We start from the raw sequence: 17,057 nt of genomic DNA on the forward strand, positions 1-17,057 counted from the left end.
CATTTCAATGTAAATACGAGCTGACCTGTGCTGTCAGTGGCCCATTTCCTCGGCAGCACATATTCTTTTTTAGCAAATTTGCAAAACAAAACTTTTGCCCCTATCTTCAGGAAAACAGTCTTCTCAACTTTTTACTGTCAGAGGCTGCTAATCCCACTTTGATGCATACATCCAACCACTGCAGCTAAAGCGCTTTGCCTGCAGAAGCTGATGTAAAGTGCAGCGGCTGCGATATCTAGACAGGGAGGGAGGATCGACCATCCCTCCTTCTGAATTTCACCGGGGCTCCTGTTTTGACACACACATCACGTCTCTTTCCGGCGCTCCACATTGCAGCTAATGCTCTCTCTCTCTCCTCATTTGCCATCCTGTTTTCTTTTTTTTTTTTACTTGTTGTTTTTGTATTCACTCCCACTCATGCTCCCCCTTTTAGTAAATCTACCATCTTCATGTATTGAAAGCCAGGCAAGCACAGAGGCAAAAATAATGACAGATAATCACATCAGCTTTTTAATCTATGGAGAAGTGCCGGGAGAGGAGTTGATTCAGCTGCCTTTCCAAATCCTGTATCTACCTAATTTGAGCCGTCTATTTCTGTTGGGAACACAGGGAGAGGGATGCAGCCAGTCATGCACATCTTCTATCCTATTCTGGTAACTCCGCTTTTGATTAGATTACAATTAACCGAGGCGGTTTAATGTGTGAATACTCTCTGAGAGGAATCTGTGTCCCTTCATACCAGCATGAAAGAGATTGATCAAATACTTTTGATGTTTCATGTCCCTCGGACAGACACCCTGAGAGTTCTAAGAAGCCGTAACTGGAGTAAAGCCACCCATTACCATCTGGTGTGTGCGCTTGTGTGTGTTTGTGCGGCAGGACTTGAAGGACGAGAAGAAGAAAGCGCGGATGGCAGCAGCCAGAGCGGTGCTGGAGAAATGCACCATGATGCTCCTCACAGCCTCCAAGGTAAACTGCTGGTGCGCCAAAACACTGGACTCCTGGGAGAAAGGGTTATGGATTGGTTAATTTAAGATTTAAGATTTAAGGCCTTCTCAAGTGTGTTCAATGTCAAGTTTTCACACACGCTGCAGCCCAAGTCACACAATCATAACAAAAACAAATGCAGTGAATAATGCTGGTTGAAAAACATGAAAGATGATGAGAAGTTGAATAGAGTAGAAGAGGCCACGAGCTTTGACATTTCACATTGAATTCCTTCCGAAGACTTGCCTGAGGCACCCAGATTGCGAGTCGGCGCGCATCAACAAAGACGCAGTGTTCCACCGAATGCGCTGCGCCCTGGAGCAGGTCATCGAGATAGTCACGGAGGCGCGGAGCTGCGGGGAGAACAAGATCCTTCCTGCCAGCATCTACAACGGCATCAAGGACTTCAAGGTAGGATCAGAAACAAGCACTGGTGAAGAAGCTGATGTATGAGGCTCGACTGACACGCGTTGGCCTGGGAAGGGGAGCTATGGTCCTATGGTGGGCGAGGCATCACACTGAGCAAGTCTTGTTTTAGCTGCACAGGAGCACAAATGAGACTAAGGCTACATCCATAAAACCAAGTTAGAACTAAAACGATTTGTCCACACAAGCGTTTTGGCTCCCTATCAGTTTTGACCCCCTTCCATACCAACACGCCTAAAACTGCGTGTCACGTGACCACTCACATACACTGGGCATGCACGAGAAATAGCTTGTCTCCATGTAAGCAGTTGTATTATTTAAAAATTTAGAATTTAACTGCACAATAGCTGTTAGCAAAGAAAACAATGTCAGCAACGCTTGTAATTGATTTCCATGTTGCGTTCCACACTGGTATCCGAGGTTAATGTAATTCTGGTTTATTTTCCTCCGGAAGGACGTTATGTGATAGGAGCCTGACGAATCAGCAAAAGCTATGTTGTGACTGAAAAGATCCAGACAGCAAGAAGTTTTTCTACATCATCATTTCCAAACATCTCCATTTCTGCCGTTTCAGACTCAAACGCGGCCCCAGAGTTGCAAACCTAAACTGGGACCAGCAGCGTTTCCAAACTTCTCCATTTTAACAGCTCTAAACTTAAACCTGTGTGGACACCAGACGTATCTGTAACAGAGTTGATGTGTTTTCACACGTATATGTAGTAGTGTGGATGTAGCGTAATAGAAAGACTAACTAAGCTGCAGATGTGAGTCAGCCAATCAGCATGAAGGATCAGACCTAGTGAACCTACATCACATCTTCTCTGTCCTCAGAAATGAACATTTGTTCAAAAAAATATCTTTTTCCATTGAGAGGAAAACAGAATAAAGTATGATAATGAAAGGTACTGGAGATGCTTATTGTTTTTAATAAATGGCTTTATCACAGTTAATGGCAGAGTTAGGTTAAGCTCATGTAAACATGTCATCTAAGGACACATAAGCCGAGACCATTACTCAGGCAAAATGCATTAGATTTTATATTTTATAATTTCTATTTGAGTTCCTTTGACGGCCCAAGGTGAATCTAAGGCGACAGCCAAACTCCACACTACTTGTTAGTTAATAATGAAGTCAAGTGCTTAGGGATAATGAGATTGTAAATTATGCTTTCTCTCCTCAGCACATTAGTTAGTTAGTAAAGCTCTTGTGTGTCTCCCCCGTCGTTTAAATCCTTCTTTCACTCATTTCGCCTCCTCCCCTCCCCTCCTCCCTCCTCCCTCCTCCCTCCTCCCTCCTCTCCTCTCCCACCCGTCTCATGCAGTCCAGTGTGGAGTGCCTGCGGGAGAACCTGTACTCCTCATCACCCCAGAGCGTCGGCAGCCAGCTGGAGGCGTTGGTGGAGCGGACGGAGGATTTCACCGACTCGGCCTACACCAGCCACGAGCAGCGGCAGGCCATCCTCAGCGTGTGCCAGCTGGCGCGCCAGGACACTCAGCAGCTGATGAACGCCTGGATTGAGGCGGTATGTTGTGCACGTGCACAGACGTACACACCTGGACGGGAATTTTCATAAAAGCACATGCTACCGTATGGAGATAATTATAGGTACCTCATCTGTTAGACACCTGTGAAAGGAGAGTCTGATAATAAGACGCACTTAAGACCCATCTGAGCAAAGAAGACACACACTCACACACACACACACACACCCACACACACATAAACCCATACAAACCGACCCACACACATTAAGCCTCCCTCTCTTGCTCCCTCAGCCATTTCTTTTGCCTGCTCACTTCCTCTTCACTCATCCCTCCTTGAACAACAGAGCATAATAACCCACCTGAATAACAGATTTTTTTTACTAAGGCTCTTTTGGCTGAGTGAGAAACATCACGTAGTGTTTCATGTCTTGTTACCATTCAGCAGAATCTCCTTGGCCTTCAGAACTAATGGACTTATGAAACACAAGTCATTATGATGCAGTTTCTCCTTGCAAACTTTTTTTTTCCCCCCGGAGTGCTCAGTTACAGGGCAGACGCTGCTGCCACATAATTGTACAGTGTTACCTCGTGTAGCCTTTGCAGTTGAAGGTCATTGGCTGGTTTTGAAAAGGCCAGAACGCTGCAGTGTTCTGAAATTGCAGAGAAATTTCCATGTGCAATTATTCATTGTTTTGATTTGATTTGTTCTTTTGCTGCGCTTTTATTCCAATGATTTGCTGTGTTTGGCATTCGTTTGTTTGTCTCTAAGTTAGCAGATTTACACAGAAACTATGACAGATTCCCATAAAAGTTGGAGGAAGGATGCGGTGTGGATCAGAGAAGAAGCCATTAAAATTCTAGTGCGGATCCAGGGATGTTTTATTTTCCTAAACATTGCGAGATGATGTCGTTTTTTGACATTTTCACAGATTGTCTAGGGAATAATTCATGGTTCTTGAAGAAAGTAAAATCAGGCATATTTAGTGGGGGGAAAAAAGTGAAAAACCATAATATTTAGACTGACTTAATTTGCCATTTAAGTCGTTGTTTTAATCCCTTTTCGTAATCTTTCAGATAACTGTCTAGGTTTGTGTGTGTGTGACTAGAAAACCAGAGTGTGTCTCATGCTCTATTCTCCTCCTCTTTTTTCCTTCCCACCGGAGCAGCAGTCTGTCCACGCCAAAGAGGCCACGGAGGACATGGAGGTGGCCATCCTGAAAACAGGCCAGAGCGTCGGTGAACTCAGACGTGAGGTGAGCGGCAGTCCGTCTCCGCTCTACATGGACTTCGTTAAAAAAACAAGATATCTGATGTGGCTGTCTCTCACTCGCTGTTCTGCTCCTGTAGCTGGTTTCCCCCACTTTTCTTTTCCGCATCACTCTTCAGCTCACCTGCTGCTGTTTTCTCTCTCAACTCATCACGTCACTCCGTCACCTCTGCCCCAATTCCTTTTTTCCTCTGTATACTAAAAATCCACCCTCAGTCATACCTCTCTGTAACTCCCCCCTTACCGTTATACTACAATTTCATCTGTGATTCCTCTTCTCCTCCTCCAGCTCCATAAAGTGGCCGTCGGCCGTGCCTCGGACCTGCTGAAGGTTCACGGAGAGCAGTTGCCTCTGCGGGCCCTCAAAGCCGGGGGGGCCGAGGGAAACCTTGAGACAGTGGCGGAGTACTCCCGCACGCTCACCGAGCAGAAGGAGCAGCTGGTGGAGGTGGGCAGAGGGAGCAGGGAGGCAGTGGTGCCACTTTGTAGAAGTGCTCGGCTGGTAAAAAAAAGTAGCAGATATTTTTTTTCTTTCTTTCTCCATACCTATAGAAGTTAACATTCTTGAACAAAATAGGGGAAAAAAATCGTGTTCATCTTGTTGCAAAGCTGCTGAAAACACATTGAAATGCCTGTGCTGCCAGCATCATGCCGCAAGCACTTCTTTATGCAAGCAAGCACATCGCGCAGGAGCTGAATGAGAATGTAGAGTACACTTCACATCCTCCACCAAATGAAAACCAACATGTGGTTCTATTATGCAAATACCGAGCTGGAAAATGCAGCACACGGTTTGTCGTGTCTGCGCTAGTGGCCCTAAGAAACAAAAAACTAGATTATATATATTAATGAAAAAAAAGCTTAGGTGACATTGAAGCATTAGTGTAGCAGTAGAGGTAGTAGATTTATTTTTTATTAATCTTCCTCCTTTATTTCCCTCCAGACCTGTCGGCTGTTGTGCCACGTGTCTGGGAGCGAGCCTCTGGAGATCACCTGCGTACACGCCGAAGAGACCTTCCATGTCATCGGTCCACAGGTAACATTACACCTCCGAACATCTCCCGTATGGATTGTTGTTTCAGGTGCGTCTTAATGTCATGGCCCATTGACTTGATGTGCAAATGCCAGCTAACAGGGGGAAAGAGGAGAGGTCTAGAGAGGCATACAGATTCACCTTAATGAAATTTAATTTAATTCAACACCTTTATTGCATGTCAGCGGAGTCGAGACGGTCACACGCAGCGGTCTGAGAGTGAAATGGAACCCGAGCGATATTCTACACAGAAAATAGACATATTACCTCACGTCTGCTCTGTTTACCTCCTACACCTGCCGTCCATTCAAGATAATAGCCGAGAACGCACTGTCCACATCGTCCCCCTGTCCCACATCTAATTATGTTTGCGCTGTGGGAACCATCCATGCCAGTAATTATCCAGCAGTGTAGAATGTTCCTGTCCTGCGGTGCGAATGTCAGGCCCCGCATGATTCTGCAGTAATGACTCCGCTCCTAAGTTCAAAGGTCAATCAATCAATAATTCTGCAGTGTAGGGTGGCGATGGTGATATCTCTCTGTCTGCTCAACGTAATCGAGGGTGGCCCAGAGGGTAATTGGCTATTAAATACTACACGGCGGGGGTACAATGTGTGTGTGTGTGCTTGCATGCGTCATTGTGGTAAATTGACTGTGTTTATTTAGTGCTTTTCTATTTAACACACACAAGCCACATTCACCCATTCACACACACATTCATTCATTCATACTATATGCTGCTCTTTTTCTACCACACACACTTTGGGGATCAGTATGTTGCAGAGGGATTCTTCAGAATGCATACTGGAGGAGCCGGGGATCGAACCACCGCAAACCCACTCTTCCTCCTGAGCCACAGCCGCCCCACATATGATGATCATACCACAATTCTGTTATCAACCATGATTCCTTTATTCAGCAAAACACAAAATAACAGATGGCCGTGTCTCGGGAGACAGAGCGGGTCGTCCTCTGACCAGAAGGTCGGGGGTTTGATCCCCGTTTCCTCCAACCTGAATGCTGAATTGTCCTTGGGCAAGATACTGAGCCGTGAATTGGAGATAGAAAAAGCACAGTGTATAGAAGCACTGTATGAATGTGTATACAAATGGGGGAATGTGACTTGTGGTGCAACTGGTTTGAGTGGGCGATAAGACCAGAAAAGCTCAACATAAACTAAAAAGATGACTGCTGTGTTTACAAACTTAACTGCTGGGAAGTCTAAACATAGAATACATATGAAACTGTATATTTGTAGTTGGAATAATTCCCCTGCAATATTTTGATGGAGGGTTAAGCTTTGTCTTTATTAATTATTAACAGGTAGCATTTGACCGTAACTCACAGCAATGTAACATTTAAGTTGCTCATTCATCAGGGTCATTTTAGTTCCTATCTGCCTTTTTGTGTTATGGTGAGCAGTTGTGTGTGTAACAGTGATGGTTGCAATGAGCGTGTGAATGTGATAGAGCCTCTGATCTGAGCCCCACGAGAGGGAAGTCGGCTATTTTACTTTCTTGCTTTGCTGGTGTTGATTAAAGAAGATTATTCAAAGGAACTGTAGCCCTCTCATTACACACAGACCAGAGAGACAGGAGAAAGCTATTCATCAAGGAAACAGGGATACAAAGCTTTTAACATTGCTAATAGACGTATTAATGACTGAGGTTTAGTTGTTGTCAAGTGTTAGTGCCTGTATTAAGTGAGCTGTTTATGAGCTTGGGAAGAAATGCAGCTTCCAGTTGCATCTAATTGGATTGAAAATCAACACGGCCGATGTCCTAGTTTCCCATTTTCAGGCCAAAATTACACCTCATGCTGTTACTCTTCTACTTCTGCCTGCATAATGTTTTATCTCTGGTTAAAGACAAACCCAATTTAAAGATTCCTCCTTTCTCCTGTCACAATCTTTCACACTCCGGCTCAGATCATGTCGGCAGCCCAGACGCTGGCCCTCCACCCGTCCAGCAAGATCGCCAAGGAGAACCTGGAGGTGTTCTGCGAGGCCTGGGAGTCGCAGCTCTGTGACATGGCCCTGCTGCTGAGAGAGATCAATGACGTCTTTGAAGGCAGACGAGGTTCGCTTTTGTTCAATTAATGATGCTTGGGTGCGTTGGGGGTGAGTCGGGGCTGGAGGACAGACGACACGCACGCGCTAGAAACTGTCTTTTGCAAAGAGTGAGAAGCGGAGGTGAATACAGGCCGTCTATGGCGTTTTACCCTGAAAGATTTCACCTTGATGACTAATTTTGCAGCTGAAAACCTCAATAACCTTAATGAGGGTTCAGGTTGAGGCAAAGCAAGCAGCATGAATAGATCTTTCAAAATGAATCATCACAGTCTGTGGGAGGTATTTTGTCAATGCCATTTAACAACTGTGCATTCACGCCTCCTCTGTACTTTCACTCTATTAACTATTGAGCCAGTTTACCTGAAGTGTCCAAGTCCTGCCCAGCTCCTCTTGAACACTCACAGGCATAGAATCAGACAGAAGGTACACTTACCTACCCACTCAAGCCGATGTAACTGTGTGTGTATTTGCACCCACCGTTACGTTTGCCCACATGCAGACGTTTGTGTCAGGGAGTGTGAGGTTGAAGGGCTTTCACACACTAAGTCTGAGCCAGTGAGAAGCTGTGCTGGCGTATTTTCAAGATGTGCTTCGCCCTCACGAAGGTGGCTCTCACGTTAAAGTGCAGTAAATATTATGAAGTGCAGCTCAGCGGGTGAAAGGCTCACATCCATCACACTGTTGTTTCAGCACGAAGCCAAAACGCTCTGTTCAAATGTTATATGGACACTGAGGAGGAATTTGCTTTAATTGTTTTCTCCTAATCTTCCCCCATGAACATGACAGAAGAGTTTACTGTGTTTGTGTTTCTATGAAAAAAAAATGTGTCAAAGGTTGACGATGATAAAAGCAAAACAGATTTATTACCATAATTACTGAATAACAATAATTGCCCACACTAATTATCTGAATACACACAGGACACAAGGAGAAATAATAAAATTCTAAATTAATTCAGCGATGATTAAAACATGAAGTCATTATTTTTAATTTTTTTAAATGATGATCTTGAACTCTCTACTTCTAGGAGACAAAAGACCTTATTTGTCACTTCCCAGACCCGGGGTGAGTATCACACCACACTTCCCCATGAAAAATTACAACCATCCACTGCTTTGTAATCCTCCAATTAACGCCATTCTCCCCCGCAGAAACACTTGGCTAACTTGAAGACTGCCAAGGCTGTCAAGCTGGATGCGGAGGTAACGTGTACCGTGAACTCTTCTGGCCTTCAGCACAATACATCACGTCACGTCTCGCGCCCTGTTCTGACAGCGGTATTTTCATCTCCGGAAACTCTTGTGTCACCCGCCTGAAGAATTGATGGCGTTTGTAATGTAACAGGCTGCGATTTTTTCGCCCGGCCGGCAGTTTTCCCATGCTGCACCACAGGATGCGCGATTATGCTGATTTCAGACGTTCTGAGGGTGTTAACAGATTAAAATGACCTCGCTGACATCCATTATACTTCAGTCTTTAACATAGGAAATTACATGTGTGTGTATGTGTGTCCGTGCGCGCAGGAGCAGACAAGCATGGCCAAGCTGGGCCTGGAGCTCCGTCTGCTGTCATCAGACGTGGACACAGAGGTGGAGAAGTGGGAGGACCAAGAACATGACATTGTCCGCCACAGCCAAAGCTTGGCCAGTATGGCCTACAACATGCACCTGTTCACCAGGTAGCCTTGGTAGCCACACACTACATGCACAGTCACCCACATGCTAACAAACTTTCTACCTATGGTTACAAATAAGCTTCCTCGTGAATCTGTTTAGAAGCTCAGTGGTAATGAGACGATTACACACACAACATAACAGGGTATTGTTTAGTCCTGTAAATTCAGTATAACCACTTTCATTTCATTACATTTTTGTTTAAATGAGTTTAATTAATAGGCTGTTAATATAACCGTCTAATAAAAACAGTGCAACCCCATCATTTAGTTGCATCAATGGGAGCCCTGAGCTTGTTTCTGTGCAACTAGGGGCGATAGGAGATAGTGACAGTCTCTCACCACATACTAGACACGGGGGGCTCGGTGCATAAGAGTCACATGTCACAGTGAAGTCACATATAAGGTGATGCTCATCCTATTACTGAGTGCAGGTTTCCTTTTCTTTGAAGTCTCGGGCTCTGCTGGCTGTGCATTTTGTCCGTGTGTAATTTTAAAATAATTTGTCCGTTATATGCAGCACGGTGGACCACTGATCTAGTTACAGTTTGTGTTGATTGCTCCAGATGTTTTCTTGTCCTCATCCATCTCTCTCATCCATGTTTCCCTTCCTCATTTTCTGTGTCCCATATTGATTCCCCAGAGGGGAGGGGCTGCTGAAAACAACACTGGATCTGTTTCATCAAGCCGAGGTACGTACATCCGTATCCGCTAATCTCCCCGTCTCTCCACCTCCTATTCTATTTTTTCCCTCTTGTTTCAACAAAGCTGTAAACGAATGCATCTGTTGTTTCATTACACCAAAGGCATACAAGGGACTGGTAGAACAATAGGTTAGTAAATACCAGGCTCCCGTCACTCACTCCCATCTTTCAGATCTAACAGAGCATGACAAGGACTTATCGTCACGATGGAAATTCAGTGCGGTATTTTCCCTGGCAGCCTCGGACACATGGGGTGATAACAAGCAAGGTTGCTCGGGGGTGTATCCTATTGAATTGGGATCATTGCCAATAATGTGCAGTGCTTTGTAGAATCGTGGCCGAAATATGTCAGCAAGGATTTATTCCATTTGCAATGGAGCGAGGGAGATAAGAGAGGAAGAGGAACGAGAAGGGACGGAGACGGGAAGGCATACAGATAAGAAGCGGTGAAAAAGTGAAATCATAATATTTGCCAACTGTGCTTTCTTGCTATTGAATGGCTTCCCGGTTTTCTGGTATTTGTGAAAGTTGTTTTGATTTTCTTTGTGTGTTTTTTTTGTCTTTGACTCACTCTAAAGGTTCTTTCTGAAGAGGGGCTCCAGCTGTGCTCAGCTCTCCGCACGTTTTCCACTCAGGTATAAACTAATGCAACGAATCAATCTCTCTCCTCGTTCTCTCTCTGCACACACACGCGCACCCCCACACACACACACACATGCAAGCACGCACGCACACTCGCACACAGTTGAGCCTGGTTTACCAAATCACAATCCACTCACGTAATACCTTTCCCAAATATCTTGGCACATTACGCACTTTAGAAAAAGTCTTATGTGTAAAGACAGAAGATATGATACTTTTTATTACTAGCAGTGAAATAATTAGAGTGTAATATTGAATATGAATTTAATAAAAGGAAGAAAGACTTGTTTTTACCCAACATGCCCCTGGTTCTCTGCTGGAATCGGCTTAACTACAGAAAACTGATGGGAAGCTGCAGAATTCAGCATAGAGGTAAATAATGAGTCAAACCAAAGAGAAAAGAAACGGTTTATTTTCTTTTGAACAGGCTGAACTCCGAACCATGTTTATGCAGACACACACACACACACACACACACACACACACACACACACACACACACACTGGCACCTGTGCCCTGCATCCGTGTTACGCCTCTCACACAAACACACATCCATCCTCATCACCCACTCTGGCATGCCACGGTGCCAGGGCTGCCGTATAAATCACACGGCGAGAGCAGGAAATTAAGGCTGTCGCACACTTGCACTGTCCTCCTCTTCCTCCCGAGTTGAGACCCAGCAAACAGACGTAGCCCCGGTGTCTTCCTTCCTCTTGCCCTCCACCAACTCCTTCCCAAAGTCCTCCAGTTTTTAATTAAATGGCCCCTTTTGACAGCCATTAACGACCGCCATTTATCACCGCCGTGTCTGTGGGTGTATATATTTGTGCACATGTGCGGAGGGGAAGAAGGTGTGGGAGTTGACTGCGACCGCCCAGAACTAATTCATAATCAGGAGGCCCGGCTCTTTAACTTGTCTCACGCTTTCTGATTAATTACATTAAACAAACTTCCACTAATGAAGTCCCTCTGTCTGCCTCCACTCCCGTACTTATCCGGCACTTGTTGCATATCTGTGTTGCTCTCATTGTACTTTTCATGCAAATGAACATGAGCGTCTTAATTGAGGTTTTATGTACTTTTGTCAGTCATGAGTAGTTCTACTCTGAATAACGGAGCTGGCGTTTTTAGGTCATTTGTGGCCTCGTGCACGCATGTAACCGAAGTAGATTGATGGCCCCCGTGACTCAGAGCTGGGGATTAACTCGGCTGGATAACAGACTTAAGCAGCGGATCATGACCTGGCTGTTTCTGGTGGATTACATAAAGCAAGACCAGATTTTAATTTATTTTATCCTCATTTTTTTCCTTTTTATGAGGCTCGATTTGTGTTTGACCAAGATTGCAAATCCAGTCCAGCAAATGTATCCCTGTCTGTACATATTGAGCCAGTGTCTGTGGATAATATCGCCATAAACCACCTCTGCTGTCCCTGAAAACTATATATCTCCTCTTTCTGTCTGTTCCAGCTGGTTGATGAGGAAAAGTCTGCGGTGATGACAGAGATGGAGAAACTGGTGGCATTGTGCCAGCAGCTGCAGATGGGGGCCAAGACTCCTGTACAGGGCAAGACTGCCACCTTCCAGAAGGTACCCTCACTACTCCTGTGTGTGTCTTTTTTCTCTTTTGGGTTTTGTGTGCACTTGTTCTAAAAATGAATCACCAACTTGTTTTTGCCCCGAGTCTGTTATTTTTGATGTATGAGTAATATCCCGCTGAGTGCACAAACCAGACTCTCTAATTACCTTCAAAACTCCATCCGCAACAACAGACGGGCGTCGGAGAAGTAACCGAACTCACAACAGAGCACGACTAACCGTTTTACTGCATTACAGGCTCTGGCGTGAACTTTGAGTGATCTGCCAGCATTATCGAACACGCGGCGTGAGATTAATGGGCGTCAGTCTGTGAGGAATTAATGAGCGTCTCGGGGCAGGGATGAGCTGCCTTAGGTCCCCTTGTAATGAAGGCGAAGGTTGGAATCAAAAGGACGGGATGAAGGACGCTTCCTCTGCTGATTAATGAGCGTCTCTTTGATATGTATCGGCTCCTGTCTCTCCATCCTGATGTTAACTTCATCACTCATCACTAAAAGTTGTGTGTGTGTGTGTCTCTCTGAGGTTTGTGAAGCGATGGTGATGGGTTTTATTTCTTTGTGTTTAGGTGGACTCATCCATTCAGACGACGAGAGGCCTCTTGGCTGTGGTTGTCTCCTTCCTCCCATTCTGTAACAAGCTCAATAAAAAGGTGATCATCTGATATTAATTCATATACATTTAATAGACTGGCATTCAGAAGAGTGCATTCCTCCGCCAAGGCCCAAAGGTCCCCTTATAAAACCACTTTTAAATTCACAATCTACACCATCTACACCAAATTGCCATATAATATCAGTTAACAAATCAGATTTTTTTTCCCCCATTAATTATTCTCTGAGAGATTTAAGGAAAATGTTGAAAAACACCTGATCTCACAGTGTTAGTGATAAAAAAAAAAAACACCCTGATCTGAATCCACACCTAAATGTAGTTGGTTCTTCCCTGACCTAAAACACAACCGTCCATCAAGTTTCGGGGGGAAATCTGTCCAGCAGTTTTTTCATAATCCGGCTAACTAACAGTGCAGATGGAAACATAACCTCGTTGTATAAGCTGTAAGTGTAATTATCTCTCTATTATACCTGTATTTAAAAATGTGTGCATTCATTTTCTGTCCATTTGCAGTACAAGTCAGAGAGAAGTAGCCTGGGCTCCCCGCATGACTGGAGAGAGAGGCAGGATGTGTCGACACCTGTCAAAGAGGAGGGAGCTCTCAACAGCATGAACAGCAACGGCTTTGGGGTCAAGTCACTGGAGCAGCACATGGCCGGTCTCAACCTGCTGGAGAGCAAATAATCCAGGAAACGGTCGCACACTGATTTGTACACTATTCTCCCTCGGAGCAGCACATAGACCAACTCACCTTCCCGGAGATCCAGGAAATACTTTACTCCCCTCATCCTCATTCACCCACCACGAAGTGGGCCAGAGCTGCTGGGTGAAGGTGGCAGCTTTGGGTTAGTCAGAGTTTGTATTAGGTGTCTGGAGGGTGAATTTATAAGGTTTACAGAAAAAGCAGACCCGAGCTCTCTGTGCCCAGAGGACAGTTTGTTACCTGAAGCGCCATTTCCACCCCAGTCCACAAGATGGAGACAATCAGCCAACAGTAAGACTTTGCCATTAGTATCAAGCCTTTTCTGGCACAAGCCTGATAAATTGCAATCACTCTTCATTAAGTTGATAAACTGTTGGTGAACCAGGAAGGAGGTCCACTTAATGTTCAGCTCGGCCATACATGCGTCTTCACTACGTGCCTCTGCGTAAGAAGCCTATTTGCTTTGTGGTGTTCTGTAAACGTGTTGCACATGTTCGCCAAATGGGGGAAAAAAAACAGTGAAATGAAACCCCATCCTGCATGATGTCATCGTCACCAAACCCTTGTGTTCCAGTCTCCTATGCTCATTGTGCCATAGGCTTGTAATGTTGATACTCGTTATGTAATTTTAGCCATTGTGGTACATTCTGTCCTTGATGCACTATAGTTAGCATCTCATGTGCATAATTACTGCATAGTTAAGTATTTTAAAAGTGGATTACACCATACGATTAATATCTAATTTCCATAGGATATAGACCATCCTCCATGTGCCATGTTAGGAAATGCAAAGAAGAAAAAAACAATTTAATGCCAAATAAGATTGTTCTCATGAAGACGCTCAGATCTTCAGCTTGCTCCTAGTATGAAATGTAAAGCTCTTAGTCCTCCAGTGTTAATCACTGGACACAGTTTTATTTTTACCCTGGTTTCTCGGCTGCTTAATCTCATCACTGAGATGCTTAAGGACTTTACGTTATTAAGTTCCTGGGTCTTGTCAAACCACATTCAGTGTCAACAGTTATTCCTCACAAAAGAGATGACAGATATTTCTGAACTGGCACCAGTGTCTAATAGAGCCTTGAAGTGTACTTGTTATGAAGACTATCATTGTGAAGCTGCCTATGTATTGAGTGGTATATGGTATGTATAATCTGGTACTTGAATCATATATATATATATATATATATAGATATATATATATATAGTATGTTTCTTAAGGTTATGACTTTGGTACTAGGGGAGGGTGTTGTAACAGACATTAAGCTTTAGAGATGCTTTGTACTGACTGAGCAGGTATGTTGGGTATTGTAGTGGCTCTACAGATGTGAAGAAATCATAGATCTAGTTTTGGATCATCTATTCTTTTGACAATTGAAAGGCTAAAAGTGACACATAAAAAAATAAACAATATTTTTCTTAAATACGTGTCAGTTGTATTTTTTAATGATTCTACAAAAATAATTCTAACCAATTCATTTTTTGGGTTGCATTTAATTACAGTATTCAGAGAATGTGATTATTTCCTCTTTCTCCTTGTTCTTCAAATTACAAAAAAAACAAACCAAGGGAGCTTCCTCAAACTTTCAACTTCATAAACAAATAAAAGCACTGTTTAGGTCGGGGAGGGCAATGCTTGCATTATACATGAAAGTCTTTTTAGAAGTCACCACAAGTAAATGTCACTTTTCCAGGATGGCATCCACAGTTTTTTTTTCTTTTTTTTTTTAATCCAGCCTGGTGGGAATTGAAGGAAGAGAAACACCTCCGCAACAGTTGGGACTTGGAACAGGGGCAGGAACACCGAGCGCTGTCAGGAGGGCTGCGATTCGGCAGCAATTCGTTTGGAGACGATTCTTTCAAAGTCCTCTCTGCTCAGAAGGTTCTCCGTTATGCTCTTGCTCTCGTCAAACTTTGGCAGGATGACGGCGATGTATCCCTCAGTGGCTGGCTGTTCAGATGTGACAAGATCAACACAGTTCGAAACTTGATTAGCTCCGTGTGCATCACTGTTTATTTACATTAAAGAATGCAAAAATATGGGTTATTTAAATCACAGCCAGAGGAAGATACGATACCCAGATGTGCACATATTTACCTTTTCCAGCAGGAGTTTAGGTGTTTTTAAAATACTCTCATTGACCTCAAGAAGACGGCCCCTGATGCAGCTAAAAAGATACGATTTGTGAGTCATCGGTACACGTATGCAGAATATACATCTAGAAAAACAGAATGTTGCCTCACCTGTAGATCGTGTATTCAGTCTCATCTGAACATGTGATCCTACACAGAGGTGCGAAATCAGTAAGGAACTGTCCACCCTGTAATGGGGGGGGGGACAAAAACAGTTAGGAGGTCCTGAAGATGCAGAAGAATAAGGGTAGTCACATAAATCATCCGTAGCTTTAAGAGTTACCCGCTTGGATTTCCCGGACACTTTATTCTTCAGCCGACTGCAGCCATCGCTGATCTGGTAGTTGATGCTCTTGATGGTCCGTCCGTCCTGGAGGATCGGGTGAGTCTCTGCCAATGTGACAACACATATTCTGCAATCACAAATTTAATAAATGAGCCCTTGGAATAAGTTACAAATCTCTTGCGTTTCTTTTTCCATACACTCGTTTGTTGATTCTGTTCATTGAGGTTCACATAAATAATTTGGACAAGAAATTTGTAACAAAGCAAAGCAATAAGGTAATATATAGGAAAACAATGAAATAATAGAAGAGACTCTTATATTCTTTTAAGAAAAAAAACGCAGCAAAACCAATGTTAAAAATATTCAGAAATAAAACACATCAGCTAAATAAAGAGGATAAACAGAAAAATAGTGTATCGGCTGGAAATAAGTGCCACCTTTGTTGTAAACCTTTGTCCTATTTTGAAATTGGAATTTGTCACGTTTTATTTATTTATTTATTTATTTATTTAATAATGCTCCTGATAGTTTGGTTCCCCCACAGACAATAATTCAAAAAAACAAACCCAACCAAAATATCAGGAAATTAACAACTTTACTGAGGAAATACATTTTCCAAAAGCTCATGTATCTCTAACTACACCCAGTGTGAACTTATTTACCCGTTAAAATAAGGACTGATAGTTTATCTGATAGTAAACATGAGCTGCTCTTACCTGTTTGAATGCTGCAGGACGCAATGGTCCTCACACGGTTTCCCCTTCATATCTAAATCAGATCAAGACAATCAAATGAAAACATTCTAGACATTTTTAAATTACTGTCTCTCCCTGTTGGCTCAACTAACGCTAGCTCACTTAGCACACAGCTAACACCAGGAGAGGACCAGTCAGGTTGTTATTTACCTGCTCTGTACCACCGCGTGTAGTAGCGCTCAATAACTGAGGGCGCAATGTCTTCTGGGTCTCTCTGCTCTGTGTCGTCCATTAAAACTGTTCACAACACGACTGTGACAAAACACAATAAATTGAAGAAATGTCTGCTACACCACGACTTGACTTGACGGACCGTTAATGATGTGGCACAGTTATGGTCCGTCATTTAAACGCGCCCGGCAGCTTAGGTTCCGGATGCTTTTTCCCCCCCACCCGTTTCCTCCGGAATCGAAGAGGTGAGTTTACGGAAGTTTTATAAACTAATGAAAAACACGAATGAAGTAAATCATAACTAACTAATAAAATACACGAAATAAATCTGAACTGACTCCAGCAAATAACTGAAAATGACATGATTATTTCACAAGAGTAAGTGGGCATTTGAACAGAAGGTGAAACTACTTCAGCTCTCACCTCGTCCTTCTTCAACACAACACAACACAACACAACACGACACAAAACAACACAATGTTTTTTGACAGTAGTGAAGTTTCCTGATGGTT

General features: G+C 43.6%; 2 protein-coding genes across 2 annotated transcripts in view; one reads left to right on the plus strand and one right to left on the minus strand.

Annotated features, from left to right (window-relative positions):
- The window catches only part of ctnnal1 (catenin (cadherin-associated protein), alpha-like 1), a 47,594-nt gene extending 32,970 nt beyond the window's left edge, over positions 1 to 14,624 (plus strand). The window contains exons 5-19 of the mRNA XM_035182407.2: positions 880 to 969; positions 1,228 to 1,398; positions 2,735 to 2,935; positions 4,064 to 4,150; positions 4,454 to 4,612; positions 5,108 to 5,200; positions 7,125 to 7,275; positions 8,296 to 8,333; positions 8,420 to 8,470; positions 8,792 to 8,946; positions 9,584 to 9,632; positions 10,223 to 10,279; positions 11,757 to 11,876; positions 12,451 to 12,534; positions 13,011 to 14,624. Of these exons, the coding sequence (XP_035038298.1) occupies positions 880 to 969; positions 1,228 to 1,398; positions 2,735 to 2,935; positions 4,064 to 4,150; positions 4,454 to 4,612; positions 5,108 to 5,200; positions 7,125 to 7,275; positions 8,296 to 8,333; positions 8,420 to 8,470; positions 8,792 to 8,946; positions 9,584 to 9,632; positions 10,223 to 10,279; positions 11,757 to 11,876; positions 12,451 to 12,534; positions 13,011 to 13,181 (1,677 nt within the window). The 3' untranslated portion in view covers positions 13,182 to 14,624. The remainder of the gene's footprint in view (positions 1 to 879; positions 970 to 1,227; positions 1,399 to 2,734; positions 2,936 to 4,063; positions 4,151 to 4,453; positions 4,613 to 5,107; positions 5,201 to 7,124; positions 7,276 to 8,295; positions 8,334 to 8,419; positions 8,471 to 8,791; positions 8,947 to 9,583; positions 9,633 to 10,222; positions 10,280 to 11,756; positions 11,877 to 12,450; positions 12,535 to 13,010) is intronic.
- Positions 14,625 to 14,674: 50 nt separating this feature from the next.
- On the minus strand, positions 14,675 to 16,723 carry abitram (actin binding transcription modulator). The gene is made up of 6 exons (XM_035182409.2): positions 16,525 to 16,723; positions 16,336 to 16,387; positions 15,617 to 15,746; positions 15,445 to 15,521; positions 15,299 to 15,368; positions 14,675 to 15,151 (listed from the first exon to the last, which is right to left on the minus strand). The coding sequence occupies exons 1-6, from the start codon at positions 16,604 to 16,606 to the stop codon at positions 15,014 to 15,016; spliced, it is 549 nt and encodes a 182-aa protein (XP_035038300.1). The 5' UTR covers positions 16,607 to 16,723; the 3' UTR covers positions 14,675 to 15,013.
- Positions 16,724 to 17,057: the final 334 nt, after the last annotated feature.

Source organism: Hippoglossus stenolepis, chromosome 17, assembly GCF_022539355.2.
Source record: "Hippoglossus stenolepis isolate QCI-W04-F060 chromosome 17, HSTE1.2, whole genome shotgun sequence".
Taxonomy (NCBI): Eukaryota; Metazoa; Chordata; class Actinopteri; order Pleuronectiformes; family Pleuronectidae; genus Hippoglossus; species Hippoglossus stenolepis.

What these genes read in the sequence shown, in the direction of transcription:
- abitram (XM_035182409.2), bottom strand. Translation starts at nt 16,606, where the DNA reads ATGGACGACACAGAGCAGAGAGACCCAGAAGACATTGCGCCCTCAGTT. An exon ending in TGTCCGGGAAATCCAAGCGG is followed by an intron (nt 15,522 to 15,616) that starts GTAACTCTTAAA and finishes CCCCCATTACAG; the next exon opens with GGTGGACAGTTCCTTACTGA. An exon ending in CTAAACTCCTGCTGGAAAAG is followed by an intron (nt 15,152 to 15,298) that starts GTAAATATGTGC and finishes ACATCTGAACAG; the next exon opens with CCAGCCACTGAGGGATACAT.